The following is a 24,056-nucleotide window of genomic DNA, read 5'->3' on the forward strand; positions in this document are numbered from 1 at the left end:
TTTGAGTGAACAGGTGGAGGCAAACCTGGCTCAGTTTGTAATTCAAAAATAAGTGTCCTCTGTATGCATCACAACCTGTAGAATATGGGGAAATGGCTAACCAATGCTGGTCTGAAACATTTAATTGCAAATAAATGTCAGGTTCATTTTGCTTTGATTGCGCTGCCTCAATTCTCTCACCTTGATTGTCATCTCCACAAACGATCGAAATTTCTTTACTTTCAATTGATACAGTACACTGATTTTGCACCATTTTTTTGTCAATCCTGAAAAAAATAAAAAAGACAAAATGTACTGATTGCTTCACTGACTGTGTGCTGACACTTCACATTAGTGTACAGATTTGGCTTCATTCACTGGAGGACGAATGAAGTCAATTTCAGCTGAGATGAATCTCATGGCAAAAAAATGGCACTGCAACATTTGAATAGGTCATTTGTTTTGAGAATTTAACCAATAGTTGCAGGAAAATTGCCTTGAAAGTTGGCATGTTTGACAAAACCCCACTTGTCATATTATCATAGTTGCCCCTACCTACCATTAATGCACAATACAATCACTTGAAACAATGATTGTATTTTAAAAGTGCAACTGCTTTTACATCCAATTATAGTTTAAAGCAAGGTTAGGCTATAATGCAAATTACAAATAACTTTATATCTGGGACTACTTCTTTTACAGAAAAGAGTGGAAACTAATTTGAATGTGTACACTTTGCCAAAGGAAACATAAGACATATTAAAAAGGGTTAATTGCCCTGAAATAGGTCACTAGCCCTTTAGAAAATGTGATAGATTGTTCACTATCAATGCCCCTTAAACCTTTGAAAAAGAACTCCACCCATGGCACACAACTGGCAGCAGTTCAATATTTACTATCAAAGTTAGCAATATTTCAGCAACCTTCAATAAAAAGTGTCAGCATTCTCTTTTTATTCCAAACTATATTATTACATACCTATTCACAAAGATTATTAATCAGATGGCTGATGCAGTCAATGTACCTTCCTGAAATCTGCTTGTTTACCAAGAACGTCCCAAAATATGTACATATATACACACACACACACACCTAAGGAGAACAAAAAGGTGGTTCTTCCAGCATCGTTTCACAGAGTACAAGAATTCCAATCTATAGTTCCAAAAATGAATTCCACTGGACCAAAGCATGAACTTTATTTCGCTCCCCACAGTTACTGTCAGACCTGTTGAGTTTTTACAACAATTTGGGTTTTTTCCTCCAATCTTATCTATTCCAAGTGACATTCATGTATAGGCAGAAAATGTTCAATACATCATGCTACATTTTCTCTTGTAAAATAGGCCTGTTTCATTTCATTGGGAATTTGGAGAAAGGGAGGGCATTTACATTTGCTCAAAGTTAAGGGTTTGGATTACAGAGAAAATCATTCAGCCTATCAAAGCTGTGCCAGCTCTCTGCACAAGCGAAGGCTAGTGCTTGTGATTAACAGAAATGTTTCCAAAGAGCAGTGCTGTCCTCATTCACAGAAAAAAATGCAGAATATCTCCGACAAATACGAGGAAATCAAGGGACTTGTGGAACTGACAAGCTAAACAAAAGTAACATTAAGAGAAATTTTTTTGACAAGGTAGTTGATTGAGGACTGATGAATCTGAATGATCAAGTCACAATAAAGATAGTGGATGCCTCAGTGACCATTAGATATAGGAGCAAAGTTAGGTCATTCAGCCCATTGAGTCTGCTCCACCATTCAATCATGGTTGATGTTTCTTAATCCGGTTCTCCTGCCTCCTCCACATAATCCTTGATCCAGTTCCAACTCAAGAATCTTCCTCTGCCTTGAAAACACTTCATGATCTGGCCCCCATAGCCCTCTGCAATAATGCGTTCCACAGATTAACCATTCTCTGGCTGAAGAAATTCCTCATCTCACTTCTATAGATCCTAGTCCCCTCTGACAAGTGGAAACATCTCCACGCCCATTCTATCCAGGCCCCTCAATATTCTAAGTTGCAATCAGATCACCCTCATCCTTCTAAACTCCATTGTACAGACCCAGAGTGCTCAACTGCTCCTCATGACATACCTGTTATCAGAGGAAGATTCTTGTAAACCTCCTCTGGATCACCTCCAACACCAGCACATCCATTCTTAGATTATGGGCCCAAAACTGGTCATAGTATTCCAAATGCGATTGAGCAGAGCCTTATCCAGTCTCAGCAGTACATCTCTGCTCTTGTATGGTAGCCCTCTTGAAATGATTGCTAACATTACATTTTCCTTCCGAACTGACAACTGAACTGCCTGCAAACTTTAAGAATCCTGAACTAGGACTCCCAAGTCCCCTTGTATTTCAGATTTCCAAAGTCTTTCCCAGTTTAGAAAAGGTCTACATCTCTACTCTTCCTAAAAAAGTGCAGAACCTGTCTTCTGACTACCTCTGTTCTTAAGCAGGAATGTTACATTAGCCATTTTCCAGTCCTCTTGGACCCTCCCCCAACCCCTCCTTTCAGTGATTCCTGAAAGGCCACCACCAATGCTTCCACGATGTCCTCCAAACTTTGGTATCATCAATCTATCCAGATGATTTATCCATCTTCAGACCCTTCAACTTCCCTAGTACCTTCTTCTTAGTGAGTACATTGACCTCTGCCTTGACTCTCGAAGTTCTACTATGCTGCTGGCGTCTTCAACCGTGAAAATTGATGCAAAGCATCTATTCAGGTGTTTCACCATTTCTTAGTTTCCCATTGCTGCTACTTGAACTTGATTTACTAGTGGTCCAATGCCCACTCTGGTCTCATTTACCTTTTATATATCTGAAAAAAATTCTCACAACCTTCTTTTATATTACTTGCTAGCTTATCCTCATATTACATCTTTTTAAAAAAAATTTATCTGGTTTTTAAAAGATTCCCAATCCTCTGGGTCCCCACTAATTTTCACCACACTGCCTGCGTTTTCTTTTACTTTTGTGCGGTCCCTGACATAGTCACCCATGGTTGCCACATCCTCTCCTTACTATGTTTCTTCTTCCTTGGGATGAATTTCTGCTGTGCTTCCCAAATTACCTTTAGAAACTCCTGCCATTGCTCAGCTCTCCTTCCAAAGAACTCTGACCAGCTCCTCCCTCATACAATTGCATAAAGGTAGCTAGCAAAGGTAATATTGTTACATCTGATTCCAGCTTCTTCCCTCAAACTGCAGGGTGAATTCTAGTATATTATGGTCACTGGTCCCCCCAAGAGGTTCCTTCACTCAAATCAAGTCTGGCTCGCTACACATACAAATCCAGAATTGCCCGTTCCCAGTGGGCTATAACACAAGCCACTCCAAAAAATATTCTCATACACATTCCACTAATTCCTTTTCTTGAGACTCGCTATCAAGATGATTTTCCCAGTAAACCTGCATTCTAATGTCCCCCATGACTGTTGCAAAACTGCCTGCTGGGAGGTTTGGACACAACTGATGGGCGACTGTCTATGTGAAGTTTGCACATTCTCAGTGTCTGTGTGGGTTTCCTCCAGGTCTTCCAGTTTCCACTCACAATCCAAAGATGCGCAGGTTAGGTGAACTGGCCATACTAGATTGCCCTAGCGTTCAGTGATGTGTATATCATTAGTCAGGGGTAAATATAGAATAGGGTAGGGGAAATGGGTCTTGGTGGGTTACTCTACACAGGGTGGGTGTGGACTTGTTGGGCCGAAGGGCCTATTTCCACTCTAAGGATTCTCTGATCCTAGCACCCAACAGGGGTGTTTTCTTAACTCTAAACACAGATTCTACGCTTTCCGATTTTTTTTCCACTTCTTGCCATCTATTCAAAATTTTATTTATTAACAAGGCAACCCAGCCCCTCCACCCATCTGCCTGTCCTTTCAATAGGATGTTTGTCATCAGATATTTAGTTCCTAGCCCTGATCCCCTTGCAGTCAAGTATTCGTTACACGTACATCATACCTGCCAATATCAATCTGTACTGCAAGCTCACTGACCTTGCTTCATATAATGCTTGCATTTAAGTATAACACCCTCAGTCTGGGTTGACTGCCTCCCTTCTCATAGTTGTCCCCTTACCTGCTGTGCCTGAAGTTAAGAATCTACGGAAAAGATGAGGAATCTCTATCCTATTACTGCTTCTGGAAACTGTAACAACTGTTGCTGAGCTACCCCACTCCCCCCACAACTTGCTCCATAAAGTTCCATGCAAACTAAACTCATCACCCCACCATTTTGTTTAAAGCCCTATTGACAGTTAAGTAATACCCCAGGATTCTGTTCCCAACACGATTCAGGTTGAGCCTGTCCCAGATCAGTTCTCTTTCCCCAGGACTGCTAACAATGGATCACTAATTCAAACCAGTTTCGCCACATCGATCTTTGAGCCACACATTTACCACTAATTTGTTGATCCTGCGCCAATTTGCTTGGCGATTATTTTTTGTAATTCTAGAGATTGTGGAAAGGTTCCTGCTGACTGCAAAGTAGAAAATGCAACTCCACTTCTAGTTAAGGAAAATGGAGAATGGAACACAACAGAGACCTGACCGAGATAAGTGCACACAGCTTTAGTCTATATCAAAGGAAAGATACACTTGTCATTCAGGATGTACAGTGGAAGTTTACCAAATTCATCCTTAGGATTGCAGGATTGTTTAGTGAGGAAAGATTAAGGAGACTGTACTGTTGCATTTTGAAGAGTTTCATAAAATACTATTTAGGAGTAAAATAATGTTTTGCTGTCTTGAGTATTTCATGTAACACAATTAATAGTACAGCAATCTCTTTGGTATAGAAAACTTCAACTACAAGGAGTCATGTACTGACTTAACAGCTACAATTGGGCTAACTCATACTTAAATTTTCCCAGATATTAAAATGAACTGGATTTCAAGAAAGAAATTCATTTAGATCAATAAATCTATTAGTCTGATGTCAATATCAAGGATTTTCAAAACAGAATAGTGGCATGCTATTCTCATTGACTAATCTTCTACAGTTATTCCAACTTGATCTTCGAAAAAAAACTTTACATCTGACGTCATTTGGCCAACCACTAAGATTTTTTAAAAAATACAATTAACTGAGCAGATAGCTAACCAAAGGTCATAATTAAATGCAGAATAAATTGCGCAGATTAAGTGAAATTTATTTCACACAAGATTTCCATTCAGAATTGATGCATTCTAAATTATGAATGTTTCCATTACCTCACAACTCCCTTCCTTTACAATAAAGATGAAATCTCTCTTCAAACTCTGATTTTTTATTCACTCACAGGATGTGAGCGTCACTGGCTGGGCCAGTCATCCCTAGTTGCCCTAGAGAAGGTGGTAGTGACCTGCCTTCTTCAGCCATTCCAATCTATTTTGGGTAGGTACGCCCACAATGCCATTAAAAAGGGAGTTCCAAGATTTTGACCAAGTAACACCGCAGGAATGGAAATATATCCTGTAGTCTAGATGATGATTGGCAGCAACAGGAACTTGCAAAGGGTGGTGTGCTGGGCATGTCTGTTGCCTGTGCAGCACACTCATGTTCCCCTTATTTTGAGAATACTTCACATGCGAAGAATCTTGGCTGTAATGGTCATCAATTCAAAGAAAATGATAATGAACTACTGCCTTTATAAAGAAAACACAACTTTATCACTTTGTTATTACAAATATCAAAATAATGCAGAAATGATCTATCAGAACCTTAAATGTCTATTCAATTGTTGCTCAGCATTTTTTGCACTTCATTTCAATTAGCATATTTAGCTTCAGTCACAAATAATTCCAAATTATAACCAAGCATTTGAACCTACCTTCCATTAATCTGCTCAGTTTCCTCCTGATGTTCTTCATCAGATGTAAGTGGAGAATAATGAACACCATTGGAGGCAAAGACCTTTTTCTTTTTCAAACTTGGAGGCCCTTCATTATCTTGATGGGGAACAGGAGAGCTCTTCACTGAAGTTTCTGGTGATGAAATTGCTGTTATTTCCAAAGGTTGATTAATGTTATTGACCTAAAAGCAAAAGTTATCACTAATTTAGTAATAATTTTTTGCTCCATGCGTTGAGAATTTTTCATATACCAAAAACTTGGGTAGCAAGTTGTGTATTCGAGTTAATTATAATGACCAATTGAAAAAAGGGAGAAAACTATAATGAAGCACTACATTGTTCAAGAAAATGACCCTATACCTAACTTATTACAAGTATCAAGACAATGCAGAAATGATCTACGGGAACCTTAAATGCGTATTCAATTTTGCTTGGCATTTTTATATGCATTATATACACCTGTGTAAAACATTTATGACATTTAATACGATTACTGCAGCAAATATATTCAAGCTAATCTTACCACAAAAATTCAATTTACATATAAATAAGAACAAAGCTGAAGCAGATTTTTCAATGAAAGAAATTATATATTTGCTTTAAGTACTGCAAGCAGTCAGATCACACTCCTATTTTCACACAAAATGTAAAGCATTGAACCAATTATATAGCTGATAATCAACTGACTGAAAACAGAAGATTTTAAATTCAAGGAAGTCTTGACCCATCCAGGCGGGGTTTTCCTCAGACTCCAAGGTAAGTTAAAAACAAGAATGAGATGGCAGCATGTAGGATAAGCTAGAACCTTCGCTGATATTTCATTTTTTTAATATCAGTTTTTGATCTGGAGCTGTGAACTGAGAGCCCAGAACTGAAAGCTGACCTTTGGTCTATGAGTAGCAGTTTGCATTGGAAAATGACAAACAAACTGTTAATAGTCTTTGAAGTCAGGCCTATAAGTTAATTCCAAGTTGATTCTTGATAAAAAAAAATTCTATAGACTTTTCAAAGAATACAAACTAAGTATTTTTGAATGTTCATGAAAGTGAAATAGAAAATGTAGCACTGATGGACATCTTCCAAAAAATCAGTTAGTAGATAATCCATGTACTTGTGAAGCAATGTATCTTTGAAAGTGCTCAACTAATCTGGCCAATTATTTTGCCTTTGTAAAAATTATCATTCAAATGTGTTTGAGTGTTTTGACATGAAGTGGGAGCTAAATTCAAACATGATTGGTTTTAAATCTAGACCTTAATTAGATTGCTACTATTTAACTTCACTCTAAAGTTAGTGTAATGACTTTTGTTTAAGCTGCAAACCTGGCATCTAGTATTAATTATTCCTAAAGTCAGGAACTGGTTATTCAAGGAATCTGGTTAGGATTCACAGGTTTCGCTTTTCAGAGCGTTGAAAGATTTTAATTATATTGTAATGTGATTACAGAGGTAGGGGGACCAACTCTATTCTGCTGTCTGTCATAACAGAAGTAAGGAACAGAAAGGTCATGCAACTAAAATATATTGTGTGAGTGATCTAAATAAGAAGGAAAAGTGAGAATAGGATGGCATGGTTGCTCAGTGGTTAGCATTACTGCCTCACAGGGATCTGGGTTCGAATTCAGCCTCGGGGGAGAGGGGTCAGACTTTGTGGAGTTTGCACATTCTTCCAGTGTCTGCATGGGTTTCCTCCGGGTGGTCCTGTTTCCTCCCACAATCAAAGATGTGAAGGTGAGGTGAATTGACGATGCTAAATTATCCAGTGTTCAGGGATGTGTAGGTTAGGTGCATTAGTCAGGGGTAAATGTACATTAATAGGGAAGGGGAATTTCTGCACTGGTGATGTCTCAACAGTATCTGATAACTTTATTTAAAATGGAAAGTCTTAGGGACACCACGTTTTCAAACATGAAATTAGAAATCAATATGTAACCAACTTCTACTGCAAAACAGCAAATATTCAATGAATTTCAATCCCAACATCTTTCAGGAACCACACCCACATGGCTTGACTCAGCTGAGACAGAGATCAATGTGACTGTGAGCAAGGCGTTTACGCTAAACTGTTTGAAAACGAGACTACAAACTAAACTAAATTCATTTTTAGTGTAATTTTTAAAATATAAAAAGCAATTTTAGTTGGCAAGCAAGGAATAAATTTGAGCAACTCAAAAACAGGCATTTCCTTTACAATGAATGCTAGAGATATGATGCAGCATAGTCAGAAAGGACTGCGTTTGACTATGGCATAAATATTGTTACTGGTGCCAAGATAACTTCAATACAAGGTAAAGAATGTGCACATTTATTCATTTATTTTTAAAAATCAGTTGGCTCATCTGCACAGCTCCACAATGGAAGAAGGTAACAGCAACTGGAGAATTGATTAGGGACTGGTTTCCTACTCTCGTGCAGCATCACCACATATTCAGATCAACTTTGAAATCAAAAGCAAGGGTTCCCTTCTAAAATAATAATTAAGATAGCAACAAATCAAATCACTTACCATAGAACTTATGTTCAAAGGAGATCCTGAAGAAAGTCCTAATGCAGCAAGCAGCGATTTTCGCTTTGGAGAGCTACCTGCATTTAAACTGGATGTTAAAGAAGAACGTTTCCTTCTGCTCTTCTTTTTTCCTTCTTGTGATACCGTCTGTCCAGATTCTAATTTGATGGCTGAAGCAAGGGGAGTCTGTTTATTTAAAGTAGGCTGTTTGACATTTCCACCATTAGCAGTGGAAAATATTATTCTCCGTTTAGATTCATTCTCCTGATCCGAGGCACCTTGGTCTGACTGTAAATCTTTTTTTATTACCTCTGAGAAGGCTTTGTGTGTGTCCACATACTGTAAAACCCCACCCATACTTGAAGAATTGGTTGCTAGATTTTGAGAGCTGGACAGCCTCGGGCTGACTGAATGCTGTGTAGTGGGACAGTTTTGCTCAGAACTTTGAGACTGCATCAGGTGCATTGTTGGATTCTGTGGGTTGAAGCTCTGCAGGACAGAACTGTTGGCAAGAATACCTTCATTGGTAGAATCAGAATCTTCTAATAATATCTTGTCATGACTGGTGAGCGCTGACCGAGTTGGAGAACCTGAATGGACCCCATTGACTGCCACAGAGCCAGCTGAGTAACAAAAACCTGCAAAACAATTATCACACTGCAATGACCACAGCTTGAATATAAAATCTATGACCTACGTTTTAATTATTGCTTGACACAAATGTACTTAATGAGGAAGGAAGAAGAAAACCTCTTTCAAAATGTCAACAATTATTATTAATTTCTTAACTCCGTAGTATGTTTGAACTAGACTGTGTGCCTGTCTTCAGAGGGGGGAAAAAAACTACCAGGAAAACTACAGAACCAAAAAACTAGCAAGAATAAGGAATCAAAACTGTTGAAATTAATAGTACTTAAAGGTGATCAATTTGTGGACCTGGTGTCTACATCCCAGAGAGTGTACAAATAAGTGGTTGTAGAGATAGAGACTTTTTTTGGGTGATCATCTTCCAAAGTTCTAAAGGTTTATGAGTAATTGCTGCAGACTGGAAGATTTCAGGTGTAATCTCAGTATTTGAGGAGGGAAAGAGAAAACCGGGAACTACAGACCTACTAGCTTGACATCAGTAGCAGGAAAAACACTAGGATCTAGGATGAAGTACATGATAACTGGAGACTTAGAAAACAATGAGTAGCATCAGCATAATTTGATGAAAAAGGAAATTAACTTGCACAATCCCATTAGAGTTGTCGAGAATGTAACAAGTGGGAAAAATAATTGAAATTAGACAAACAGGAGGTTGGAAGAACACAGCAAGCCAGGCAGCACTAGGAGGTGGAAAAGTCAATGTTTTGGGTATAACTCCTCTTCAGAGCTAAACATGGGGATAGGGAGAGCTACAGCTAAAGTGATAGGGGCTGAGGGCAGGGTGGAGAGAGTAGTGGAATAGTGTAGTAGTGACAGGTGAACACAGGTAATGGGTGGGATGAATGCAGTTGATAGCTGGAAGGAAGAGTTGGAAGGAGAAATAGAAGGAAGGAGGCAGGACTGGAAAGGAAGCCAGAGGATTGGTGGGAAGGTTATTTGAAATTAGAGAACTCAATGTAAAGTGCTCTGGGCTGTAGACTGCCCAGGCAGAAGATAAGGTTTTGTTCCTGCAATGGGCATGTCAGAGAGGGGAGTGGGAGGGGGAACTGAAATGGGCCCAGGAGGTCAGTTTGGCAGTTTCGGGCCAGACAAAGATGCACGGCAAACTGGTCACCCAATCTACATTTGGTCTCACCTCCCGGTCACCACCCATTTCAATTTCCCCCACGACACATCTATCCTCAGCCTTCTCCATTGCCGCAGTGAATCAGACTGCAAATTAGAGGAACACCACCTTTTCTTCTACCTGGGCAGCCTACAGCCAGAGGATGTAACAGTTCTCCAATTTCAAAACACCTTTCCACCCATCCCTGGCTCCCTTTCCAGTTTTGCCTCCTCCCTTCCATTATATCTACCAACCGGATTCATCCCTCCCATCAACCACTACCTGTTTCACTTATCACTACCTCACTATTCTGCTACTCAGTCCACCACAATTCCCATCCCTTTATATGTAGCTCCCCCTACGCTCACATCAAGTCCTGAAGGAGGGCTAATACCCAAAATGTTGGCTTCTCCACTTCCTGATGCTGCCTGGCTTACTGTGTTCTTCCAGCCTCCAGTTTGTCTACTTTGGATTCCAGCATCTGCAGGTTTTTGTCTCTGAGAAATGGAAATTGGAGTATTTGGATTTTCAGACAGTTTTCAAATAAAGTAACACAGAAAGCACACGGGAGTGGAGGTAATGTACTGGCATGGACTGAGAATTGGCTAACAGAAAGAAAACAAAACAGGTTACTCAGGTTGCTAAGTTGTAACTAGTGAGGCATGCAAGGATCAGTGCTTGGAGCTCCAGCTGTTTACAATTTGTAACAATGATTTGGATGAGGGGATCAAATGTAATCCTCAAAACATCTAAAATCAGAAATCCAGATTGGACTGAGTTGAGGATGTGGCAAATAGACTTCAAAGCCTATAGTAAGGCTGAGGGGGGGCAATAGTACAGATGGAATATAATGTGAACAATGCAAAGTTATCCACTTCAAAACAGGAATGGACAATACTTCTTAAAAAGGAGACAGACTGAAAAGTGTTGATCGATCAGAGGGACCTTACTTATAAGTTACTAAAAGCCAAGATGCATGTGTAGAAATCACAAGATATTTCTGTCTTTGTTGTAAGAGGACTGGAGTAAAAGTAGTAAAGGTATCTTGCTGCACTTAGGTACAGCTTTTGGGAGACTGCACCTTTAGTATTGTGCAGAGCTTTGAACTCCTTACTGGATGAAGGATATACTTGCCAACGGAGGGAATACAGTGGAAGTTCATCAGACTGACCCCCAAGATGGTGGGATTGTCCCATGAAACGAGATTAAGGGGATGGGTTATTATATTCTTGTGAGGTTAGAACAATGAGAAGTGATTGCTTTAAAGTTCATAAAATTCCAAGTCTAGATGTTGGAAGAGTGTTCCCTTTAGCTTTGAACTGATATTAGACAGGATGTCTTCATTGAGCATGGTAACTCTTGGCAATTTGCTGCCCAAAAGGGCTGAGCCAATAGAGTCAGTGCAGTCAAAATAAGGATTTACTGATTTCTCAACACAAAAACTTATCAGCCATAATTGTGCCCAAAAATGGTTCCGATGTAGAAGATCAGCCATGATCGAGTTCACACTCTGCCATTTTCAGGAGACCAAATAACCAATGCTTGCTCTTATTTCCCATGCTTTCAAAACAGTTTTCATTCATTTGCAACTACATGTAAAATACAATTAATCCAAAATACAATTAAAGACTTCCAGGGAATGCATTTAGTTTCTAAACACTTGGAAATTCCCACGCGTTGTATAAAGATCATCAATGGTATTTTGGAATGGATTTTACTTGTTGTAAATTTCACCAAGCTCTCTTCTGCATTGACAACTTATTACAAGATAATCAAGATACATCAATAGCATGTATCTCATGATTTGCCAGATAAATTAGAAATTCTGATCCAACTGACTTAGTAGCTTTAGATTAATTGTCAACCAAATAAAAATTGAACCCACTCCATGTTACAACTTGAAACAGATAATACAGGTACCTGAGTTAGTCAAAGACTGTGATTTACTTCCAGCCACATTTCCATAGTTAGCACCATACTGTTTGTCAAGCATTGATAAATCACGATTTGAAACATGAATAGGACTAGGTGTGCTTCTCTGTAAAATACAACAAATTAGACTATTTTATACAAAAGCTGCAAATGGTTTAATAATAACCAAGAAACAAAATGCAAAAGGAACCATATTGTAGAGTAGGTTAAAGTTCTAACACTTTAACGAGTCATTTACAAGCATTATTTGCCTAAAAGAAGATTTTAATGTCTGGGAGCCACACTATTCTCTACAGTCAAGCAATTAGAACTCAATCTGAATGTCATCTATGTTGCTATTAATAGTGGTTACCAAGCCCCATTTCAGAGATTTATGTCCCATAAGCAAAACTTGTTAAAAAAAGTTTTTTTGACTCATGTTTGTTAATGTATATGCTTCTACAATTTAACACTGGAGTTGGTTAAAAATTTGTCAGTATGTATAAATGATGTGATAAAGACAACAAGTGTGAAGACCACATAGGCTTCTTTGCTCCTAAAATGAAGATTTTCTCAACAGCTGAATCTGCCATTTCCTCCATTCATGCATTCCACAAGACCAAACATCTTCAAAAGCGTTCCCCTGCTAACATCTGATTTAAAACTTCAGTTACTTTTTTTAACCATTCCTCAGGCTAAATCCAAACTTTGCTTGCTCTCAAGACACACCTGCTGCTTGCTTAATCTTTGTATTCCCCGATAATCAGGACTTGGTTCTAGATACCAACCCCAAACCCCAACAAACTTGGGAACAATTCTACTGAAAAGTGCATTTGGCTCTTCTAGAAGGAACACTCGTGATTGTTTATTTTGCTCCATCACCACATAGTCAGGGCAGGGGGAAAAAAAAGCCTGAGTAATGAGGACTGAAGAGTTGATAACAATTTGTTCATGTTTAAGTTGGTTCCCATAAGACAAAGAGGTGGGTACTGATATTGAAGTGTTAAGGATTGGCTGAACGCAAGGCGGAAGAGACACACAGTGGCACGAATAAGTAAAGGTGCTAGGAATTTCCACAAGGAGACATTCGAGTTTATTTAATTTTGAATAAATCTCCAGTTTCAGGACCTAAGTCTGCAAATATTGGAGGAATACAAAGAAGTGAAACTACAACATACATTTGAAAAAATTAGTACCAGAATTTGAAAGTGAATTCTGGTGTGTACTGGAGTTGGGTACAATAAACATAATGTTCACAAATAACCTTAGTGAAAGAAGGAACTTGCTGTGAATTCTACAGTAAAATGATATTCATGAAAGGCAAAAAAAAATAAGGAACAGAAACAGGGCTTGCCAAAAGGTGGAAAAATGTACTCAGAAACAAAGCATGGAACAGCTTGCAGCCCCGTTAGCAGACAAGGTTCACATCTCTTGGACCAAGTGAAGAGTTATTGGACTCAAAACATTAACTCTTTTCTCCCACAGATGCTGAGTTTTGCCAGCAACATCTGATTTTGAAACAGACAAATGATGAGAACTGGTGTCAGAGGCTGAATGGAAGCAACAAATCACCAGTCTTACTAACATTCAGAGGAAATAAATATTCTCTCAAATTTGCTGGTGAAGTAGTGATATGCATTATTAATAAATTAAGGTCAGGTTACCAAAAGAGACTGAGTGAGAGAAATGGCTGACAGATGAACCTTCTGGAGGTTTGAGGTAGGGATGATAAATATTGTGACTCACGAATGAAGTAAAGGCCATGTTCTGACGTGGTAATCCTTCCAGGGAGCTCATCTCAAGACGTAGTCAAGTTAAAGAAAAAAAGGCTATGGGGAACTGCGCAAGGTGAAAAAAAAAAATGAAATTTGGGTTGGTAGATAACCCAAAGATTTGCATTCGACGCAGCCAAAGAACTCAGATTCCAGAGTTCCAAATGATCTCATCTCACTTTTCCAATGAAGCACAAATGGGCATTATGCAATGAATAAGTGGATTGGGAAAATTGAGAGGCAAGGGTGGTGCTGTACAGCTCACTTTTTCCAATGACTTGGAGATGCCGGTGTTGGACTGGGGTGGACAAAGTTAAAAATCACAACACCAGGTTATAGTCAAACAGGTTTATTTGGAAGCACTAGCTTCCTGAGTGCTGTTCCTTCATCAGATGGTTGTGGAATATAAGATAGTCAGTCACAGAATTTATAGAGTAACGTAACTGACATTATATATTGAAAAAGACCTGGATTGTTTGTTTAGACTCTCATCTTTTAGAATGACCATGTTGATTTCAGTTCTTCCATGTAAATCCCAGATCGCTTTTTTAAAAGTTACATTCTCAAGTAAACTTTAACAATATGTGCCATGTCAGCTCAGATAATGCATTGAACAGGAGATTAAAGTCTGTCTGTACCCCAAATGTTCGGACTGATTCTATTTCTGAAAAAGGGATTTACAAAATCTTACGTGGAATAACGCAGTTTTTGAGCAAAATAAAAATGTCATTCTGCAAGTACAAATTCACCCCAAAAACATGTATGCGCATGTGTTTTGAGGGTCGGGGGGTCGGGTATGAGTGTCTGAGAGGATGCGTGTGAGAGTGAGTGTAAAGGGGTTTAAGTCAGTGAGAAGATTCGTGAACATGAGTGTATGTGTTAGCGAGAGCGAGAGCGAGCGCGACCGAGAGCGAGAGCGCGAGCGACCGAGAGCGACCGAGAGCGACCGAGAGCGAGAGCGACCGAGAGCGAGAGCGACCGAGAGCGAGAGCGACCGAGAGCGAGAGCGACCGAGAGCGAGAGCGACCGAGAGCGAGAGCGACCGAGAGCGAGAGCGACCGAGAGCGAGAGCGACCGAGAGCGAGAGCGACCGAGAGCGAGAGCGACCGAGAGCGAGAGCGACCAGGTACGCAGCAGGTACTCATGTGACTCTGCCAGCATTGTCTATCTGATATACTGCAGGCAAAAATGCCCTGAGGCATGGTTGATTGGCAAGACTGAGCAGAGGCTACAGCAACGGATGAATGGACACTGCACAACAATCAACAGACAGGAGTGTTCCCTCCCAGTCATAGAACATTTCAGCGGTCTGGGACATTTGACTTCAGACCTTCTGATGACCATCCTCCAAGGCGGACTTCCGGACAAGCAACAACACAGACTGGCTGAGCAGAGTCGGATAGCCAAGTCCGGTACCCATGGGGACAGCCTCAGCTGGGACCCTCATCACACTACAGGTGAACCCACTATAAACACACACACACACACACACACACACACACACACACACACACACCCCTACAGGCCCATATACTCTCGCAGACTCTCTCACATGCTCATACATATACACCCTCTCTCAGACTCATACCCCTTTTCACTCACACATACACACATTCTCGCGCAGATACACACACACACACACAAACTTTGTGGGGTGAATTTGTACTTGCAGAATTTTTTTGCTCAAAAACTACATTTCCAAGATTCTGCAAATCCCTTTTTTAGGAATAGGATCAGTCTGAACATTGGGGCACAGAGCCTTACCAGGGCACCTCACACCTTCAATGCATTATTTGAGACAATATGGCATCTATTGTTAAAAGTCATTTGAAAACGTAATTTTAAAAAAAAAAGGTCTGGAATTTACATATGAAAGAACTGAAACCAACATGGTCATTCTAAAAGATGGGAGACTTAAACAATCCAGGTCTTTTTCAAAGTACAATTTCAGTTGTATCACACTGGAAGCTTTTGCTATAAATTCTGTGACTTACGATCTTATATTCCACAACCACCTGATGGAAGAGCAGCGCTCCAAAAGCTAGTGCTTCCAAATAAACCTGTTGGACGATAACCTGGTGTTGTGATTTTTAACCTTTTTCAAACAAGACAGGGCAGTGAATTACTAAAATAAGACTGAACGTTAAAGTTTCTTTATTCGAGCCAGTTGAACACCTGTTAAACATATTGAGTTTTAAGAATGCCAAGTCAGTCAAATATCACTTACCACTTTTTCAGCACGGACTGGCAGAACTACACTAGCCAGAGGAATGCTGACAGGCAATTTGTTTGGTTGAACAGTGCTCAGTGGAATACTGATCGGTAGGCTGGTTATGGTTTCAGAATTATTAATCGGACTTTTGCTGCCATCTTTAGAAAACTGCAAGAAAAAAAAATGAAATAACATTTGGCATGCAAGTTCCAAGAAGTTGAAGTCCTTAGTAAAATTGAGATTGGTTGATAACACAGACTTCAAGCATACAAATGAACAACACAGAGACTGATTTTGCAGAACAATTTACATATTTGACATGGTTATAGCTTTGATGGATAGAAACGGGAGTATGTACCTTAAAAGGATTAAAAGAATAAAACAGACCTGGGATATTTGTAATAGAAGAATCTCTCCGGTCTGTATTCTCAAGAAGTCAATCAGTAGTCACATAAACAAAAACATGAAGATTTGAACTTAATGGATTCTTAGTGCATTACAGAAGCAAGAGCATTCAAGGACTCTAAGCTACAGTTCCAACTAGCCATGTCTCACTTCTCCATGAAAGCACAAAATGTAGGATGAGGTCAATTTAGTAAAATTCCATGCGGAGTGCTGAAGCAGCGGAGAAGGTGACATGGAATTCCAACATGTATATTTGTCATAGCAGTCAAGTTATTCAATTCTGGCTGTTTGGAGACTGCAATTCAATTTGGGGTAAATGTACTGTTTCTTCAATACAGAAGGATCTAGTAAAAAGCACCCTGACTATTACTAGGAGGGAGGGCTCCAGATACCTAAACCATTGGGATAACTTCTGGGGAAGGTAGAACCTGTAAATGAAGGAGGGGTTGCACCTGAACTGGAGGGGTACAAATGTCCTGGGTGGAGATTTGCTCTTGCAATTCGGGAGGGTTTAAACTAATTTGGCAGAGGGGGTGGGAATCGGAGCCACATGTCTGAGAGGGGGTTAGTTGCAGATAGGACAGTGACAGGATATATATTGAATCTATCAGGAAAGTTTCTCACGCAATGAAACAAAGGGATCGGTTAAAAAGTGTATCTGCTTTAACGCAAAGAGTGTCCAGAATAAGAGTGACAAACTTAGAGCATGGATCAGTACTTGGGGCTTTTCCAGCAACACATTTTCAGCTACTATTGACCAGTAACTTGGTCATATAATTACTGCAGGGGCACTGATCAGCTCAGTTGACTGGACAGCTGGCTTGCAATACAGTGACGCCAGTAACATTGGTTTATTTCCCATAAGACCTGAGGTCACACAAACATCCCACCTTCTCAACCCTATCCCTTGCTTGAGGTGTGATGACAGTCTTAATCTAAGGGTCACCTCTGTCTGACAAGAGAACCAGCCCTCTGGTCCATTGGACTATGGCAACTATTTATTTATTCAATTCTTGCACCTACAAAAACAGGTCAAGGGATGTGAATTCTGGAGTAACTTACCTCCAAACATCCCAAAGCCTGTCTACGAAAATGCACTGCTATAAACTTTTACTGCTCCACATATTAAACAGGAAGACCCAGATAATAATTTTATTGGAATTCATTCAGTTTGGAAGTTCAAAGATCAGATGTGAATGCTGAAGAACACTATGGATGACTTCAGTTTCTTGAAGCCAATCATATTTATGTTCCATGAGGCATTACAAACAGTAAGTACTTATAATCAAACACCTTGGCCTTAGGACCAAACTGGTGTAAAGCATAAGTCACAAACATGAAGAAATAGTCGTCACTTGCCAGTATAAATGCTACTAGAGGTAAACAACGATAAGGAAGGCAATTAAGCCTTGGTGCAATTCATTTGACAGAATCATTTTGTGCATGTGCAGGCTTAAAATTTGTGCACAATTGTTTTCTTGACTTGCAACGAGAAAGGCATATTTCCTTGTGGTACAACAACTGATTGTTTATATGCTGAGTAGTTCTTTCCAGCAAAACTGCTTTCCTGACCTTAATGCAGATTCATACCACACTCAAATATTGAAAATAGGAGCAGGGATAGGACATTAAATCTGATCATGGCTAATCATGCCTCTTTCTGCTTTCTCCCCATATTCTTTGATCCCTTTAACCCTGAAAACCACATCTAACCCCTTCTTGAAAACATTTAGTGCTTTAGCCTCAACCGGTCTTTGGCAGAGAATTTCACAGGTTAACCACTCTGAAGAACTGGATCCTTATTTCTGTCCAAAATGGCCTACCCTGCATCCTTAGTCTGTGATCCCTGGTTCTGTACTCCCACACATCCGGAATATCCTTCCTGCATTTACCCTGTTTAGTTTTGTTAGCATTTCATACATTTCTAGAAGGTCCAACCATCATTCTTCTCAGGTTGTGAATACGGTCCTAACCAATCCAGTCTTCTCTTCATACCATACCTGCCATTCCAGGAAAGAATCTGGTAAACGCTTGTTGCACTCCCTCCACAGTCAGATCATCCTTCTCAGATAAAGGAGATCAAAACTTAACACAATACTCTCAAGTATGATCTTGCACAGGCTCTGTACAACTGCAGCAAGACAGCCGTGCTCCTGTAATCAAACCCTCTCACTATGAAAACTAACATATCATTTCCTTTCTTCAGTGCCTTGTACAGCCACATGCATACTTTCAATAACTGTTGCACCTCCACCTTTCTCAGTCTATCACCATTCAAATGATAATCTGCTTTCTTGTTTTGGCTACCAATGTATCTCATATGTATCCACATTATCCTCACAACTTGTAACATCTTTTCCAGTGACTGCAAATCACTACAAAATCAGGATGGGCGAAAACACCTTCATAATTAAAAATCAATCTTTTTGTTGGATAATCTTTTGCTGCTCCCCATGATAACGGGGCAGCGTCTACAGAGAAAAGCATAATTGTCTATCAAATGGAACGTAAGCAAGCATCGCTGCTTTGATCACTACTGCTTCCAGGGATTTTAAAACAGTCACACTAAATCATTTTCTACTAAGAACAGATTAAGAAAGACCACCAAATGAGTTGGGAAAAGATTGTTTGCATTCAAAATGCACTGACTGCTTATTTCCTTCTCTTTCCAATCCTTGTGATAATAATCTGCTTTATATCTTTATATGTAACAACACAAATCATAAAGCCAAGACCAAATTTGTTGCTATACTTTTGACTGAATTCAGATTTAACAGAACAGGCAACAATGTATAAAATGGTGAAATTCAAATGCTTCCAAACAGAAAAACACCATCAAGAGTTTGTTGCAAAAATCAAAATCAGCACGAATCATACCCCACCATACACTTCACAAAACTGCAAAGAAAACAAAAAGTATTAGCGCTATACCTTCTCTGCACTTTTCTCACATGTGATCTGCTGGGACACTGGGGATGACGGCTGCTGCTGTTCACTCAAACCATTCTGAACACCATTTGGAATTCCTGGACTTTGATGATTGAGGCCAGTTTCTTTTAGGTTTTCAATCCTGCAACACAATGGTGTAAATACACACTTAAACAAAATACATTGTTTTGATACCCTTGGAGAATTGCTACAATACGGAAACAGGACATTCCACCCGGAAACTTATTCTATCACTTAATTAGATCTTTAATTAATCACTGACAAAATTGCTATACACACCTTTGCCCCACATCTCAAGATCTTTAGGTAATAGAAATTTACCAGATTTCAAACTAATAATTGACTGAACACAAACTTCAGTTTGCGAAAAGGAAATTAAAATTTCTAAAACTCGACGCATTTTAGTCGAAAATCATAATACATTTCCTGAGACCTGCTTGCTTTTTAGCAAGATGAGTGCAACCTTAAAGCCACAAGATGATTGATGACTGGCCTGTGTGCACTTCTTAATATTTTCAATTTGGAATTATTCTATTCCTGGATTGCAATATCACAGAAAAGCATTTTTATTTCTTGAGAACTAGCAAAGTAAACAAACATTTGCTAGTAAAGCACACTAAATTTCACTGGTCTTCTGAATTCCAGGCCTCCTGATTACTGAGGGAAAAAAAATGTTTTTCTGTTTTATATGCTATTACTCACATTCTACTTTGATGAGTTATATTTTAAAATTTTTGTTTGATCATATTGTTGTGGTAGTTCATGAAGCCTGCCTCCTTATTTTGCCCCACAGGATGTGTGGGCACCTCTCAAGCAAAAAAGCTAACTGTCTAAGAGATATGTTTACAGCCCTTTGTGGGCTACAGCCAACTACATTATATGGCTAGAATTGTGGGGAAAAAAAAAATTAAATTTACTCTCAGTTTTAGGTAACATAAAACAATGAAAACATGTCTAGAGAACGCACCCAATAAACACACATTTACAAATTCAACTTCATGCAAATTAATATTCTTTAAATGTTAAATAAGCAATAATTGTATCTCTCAGGGGCTAGAGATATCACTTGCTGGAGGAGTCAAAACACTCTGGAATCAATAGTTAACTAAACCTTTTACTCGAACAGTAACTACTAAACATGCTTGAGGGGAGTAATGCGATAACGACACAGACCGCATGGAACTGGGACTTGATTGTGCAGCGTTCCAGAGATATCTTCTCTTGCCAGCTCCTCTATGTAATAGTTAATAAGTGTTGATGATGTTCACTGACACTGATGTGGACTACCATTTATAAACAACCCAGAACTGATCTTAACAGTGCTTTCTCATTTCAAAATGCCATTCGTCACTGACCTCTGGGCACAGGTCTGTTGTACTTCATGGGCAAGCTTTTCACTTCCAGTATGATCTTGGTTCAAATGTCGACGAAGTGCAATTTTGGCTGGAGAAAATCTGGTGTAATCAGGAAGAGAATGACTTGGTAATCTGTCTGCTTTGTGTTTACTCAGAATGTTTGGGATACACAGTCCATTCTCCTGGTCTGGAAACACAGTGTTGTATACATTCTGTGATTTGGAAGGAGGCCGGTTTAAAGAACTGTGAATTTCAAAAGGAGTTGCACTTCCATTAATAGAGAGTTCAGGACTCAGACCATTCATATTTGCCATTGGAATTTTAGGACATTCAATCTCCAGTTGATATCTGTTTCTTTCTGCATCCATCTCACAGTTTTTGTTTTTGTGGCGCAGCTGAAGAGGTATGTCATCTGATGGCATGTATGACTTCAGCTGTATTAACTCTTGCTGTCGTTGACTCTTCTCCAACTCCACAATGCTGATCTAAGAATTGTCAGGGAGCAAGAAAGGGGGGAAAAAAAAGCAAATCAACATGGTTAATCTTGTATCTCCATATGCTTAAATTACCACAGCATAGTTTCACATCTAAAGTCTATGAAAATGCAGGTGAAATGGCCTTGAAACATGTTGGATTTTAGCTCAGCTATTAGCGTCTATACATTGTCAGCAGTGCTGTATGGGGAGCATATTACCAGAGCCATCGCCTCAGAGACATGAAAAATAAAACTATGAATTTCATATTCAGATCAACGTGAAAATCATACATTTTATACACAACTAAGTGAAAAAAAGGTACAAAAGAACACATCAAGCCTGACATCTCCATGTAAGAATGCTACAAGTCAATTATTATAACATTTCATAAAAGTGCTTCATATAAAACAATGAAATAATGGTCCTTGAACAGAGACGATGAATACAAACAATATAAAACTGATGCTAAAAAAGACAAATAAATGCAAATAAGGGGTGCTTATACCATTAACAGTTCTCTCATAAAACTGGACTTCCTAAAGACAAATCTGTTAAGTTTCAATAAACAGTGCTACTGGATGCCATCCTTTGTTTCACATTAGGATCCCCCACAATTTGTAGCAGCCAACACAAACACTCTGCTAATACTGATATAAAAGTAACTATTATTTTCTGAGCAGCATTAATCATAAATTGACTTTAATCACTGTCCCAAAAATGTTTCATTTGGTTCAAATGCACAGTAATAATACCCTATGATGCACTGCAAAACAGAGGCTCACACAAAAATTCTATTGTAAACCTCATGATAACTGGCAGCAATCATTTTACCCATTTCCTAGTCAATACAATGTCAAGTGGTTGATGGGTGGTATTGGGGGCATGGGTGCAAAGTGTTCAATTTAACATTTGCAAGACTGGTTAACTTCTCAAATAGACCATGAAATTTCCCCAAGATTTAATTATTCTTATCTGGGATAAGAAAAACTTTACTCTTAAGTTACTCAACATCTTTAAATAAAAGATTAACATTTCTCAAATGTTTTAAGTTCAGCAACGGCTGTTAAAATCTCGGAAAACAGTTTCATCAATTTCTAACTTCATGCACAGGACGGTGGAGAAAGACTAGAGACCTGTTAATAGTAATTAAACAGGAAGCAAAAACCTCCACAATTCCTATAGCTACAAAACCTCAAGTTAACTAAAAACAACCATTTGTGCAAGAGGAACTTAGCCAAATCCCATTCTTGTCAGCTTCAGTATCTGACAGATACAAAAGCAAAATTTCTTCTGGCTTTAGAAATGACTAAAGTAAAAGTTTGTTGCTATCTTACCTGAAGTTCTAAGCAGTGCCTTTGTTTTTCTGAGATCTGGCTCTTCAAAGTTTGTTTCTCCTTCAGCAAATTGTCCAAAGACAAAGAGGACCAATCCAAATTTAGCTCTTCACATCGGGCTTTCAGCTGTAACATTGGTGACCCAAGTAAAAAATACATTTCATCAACCTTGACCAAAATAAAATGTTGCCTTTCAAGATTCTTCGTAACTTAAAATTACAGTACCCCAAACTCTCTTCGGGTCAACTTAAGTAATTTCGTTTTAGAAATGCTGCACAGGGAAACCAAACCTTTGTTGCTAGCTAGACCACTTACTGTCTTTGAGGAGCTGCATGGGAATAAAATAGTGGCTTTTTCAGTTTCTCCCTCTAAGGCAAAGCTGCACACCTCTACTCAGCAGCTCACAACAAACTGATGGCAATCAGAATGGAGCCCAAATAATTCATTACATTCTTTGGAAATAAGTTTGCTTTGTAGAAAACCATAATCATATTGCAAAAACATTAGTGTATCCAACACTACATAAAATTTAAAAATCACAGCTCAATCTAACAATAACTTGTATTGTAACATATGTCTTCTAATTGCAACTCACAACAGGGTCAAGTGGCTCAGCCTGCAGCAAGATTCAAAAATATAATGCTTTTAATTATATCCCACTCCAAACCCATGAAATAATTACCAGCTGTAGACTGTGTTTCCTGAGATCACCATTATCCTTTTCCAGCTGCTTTGTCTGTTCTTTTAGCTGCCTGTTGTGAGCGATGATCTCTTTCTGTGCTTGGAGTAAGTCATTGAATGTCATGGCCTTTATACCCAACTGCAGAGGATAAAACAAGTGATCAAAAGTATAAATTTAACATGCTCCACAATTAAGAAGGCTCTTAACAAGATACTTAATCAATGCACATGCATCTTTTTGATTTGTTCAATTAACTTTCAGCAAAAGATTTCGTTCCAAATTCTGCATCATATTTTTGACTCAAGTAATTTGGAAAATTAACTTGTTTGTTGCCGCATTTAATACAGTCTGTTGATTGGATCTAAAACCATGCAACATAGCCAAAGCCATTCATAACATTGTTTGTTCAGTAAATACCCATCTTGTACTAATACTTAGTATTTTTCAGTTAAGGCAAAGTTGCAAATTTGCAATATCTGACACCCACAATGAAATGGTACATTGGCAACTTTCGGTAACAGTGAAATCAGCTAAAACATGGACAAGGCAACACGCAGTCCTGCCTCAACATAAAATTAGGACAAAATTAGTAAACGTTATAGTCAAAAAACTACTAAATTGAAATGATTCACCATATATTCTCGTGGAAAGGTCAGATTTAAGATTTTTTTAACGCTGAAATTAGGGGGTCAACTTATACACTAGGTATTGTTTGAGGGAATGAAATTGATGCTTGGCAGGAGTCAAAAAATGGACAAACAAAAGCCAGATCTCTATATAAAATCATTAATGACAAAAGGAAAAAGAATTATGGCCAATGAATATTTATCTACAAAATAAATGTCTCCATCCTGCCTGCTACGGTAAAACGGTACTGTCATACCATA

General features: G+C 38.9%; 1 protein-coding gene across 3 annotated transcripts in view; it reads right to left on the reverse strand.

The window, feature by feature from the left end:
• dot1l (DOT1-like histone H3K79 methyltransferase) overlaps positions 1-24,056 on the reverse strand; it is a 101,461-nt gene that overhangs the window by 16,128 nt on the left and 61,277 nt on the right. For all 3 annotated transcript variants that reach the window (XM_072594101.1, XM_072594100.1, XM_072594102.1), the window contains exons 18-26: positions 23,170-23,307; positions 22,488-22,613; positions 20,678-21,162; positions 19,305-19,443; positions 15,984-16,136; positions 11,994-12,111; positions 8,321-8,958; positions 5,795-5,997; positions 181-266 (exon numbers count right to left, since the gene is read on the reverse strand). In XM_072594101.1, the coding sequence (XP_072450202.1) occupies positions 181-266; positions 5,795-5,997; positions 8,321-8,958; positions 11,994-12,111; positions 15,984-16,136; positions 19,305-19,443; positions 20,678-21,162; positions 22,488-22,613; positions 23,170-23,307 (2,086 nt within the window). The remainder of the gene's footprint in view (positions 1-180; positions 267-5,794; positions 5,998-8,320; positions 8,959-11,993; positions 12,112-15,983; positions 16,137-19,304; positions 19,444-20,677; positions 21,163-22,487; positions 22,614-23,169; positions 23,308-24,056) is intronic.

The sequence above is a fragment of the Chiloscyllium punctatum genome, chromosome 24 (genome assembly GCF_047496795.1).
Source record: "Chiloscyllium punctatum isolate Juve2018m chromosome 24, sChiPun1.3, whole genome shotgun sequence".
Classification (NCBI taxonomy): Eukaryota; Metazoa; Chordata; class Chondrichthyes; order Orectolobiformes; family Hemiscylliidae; genus Chiloscyllium; species Chiloscyllium punctatum.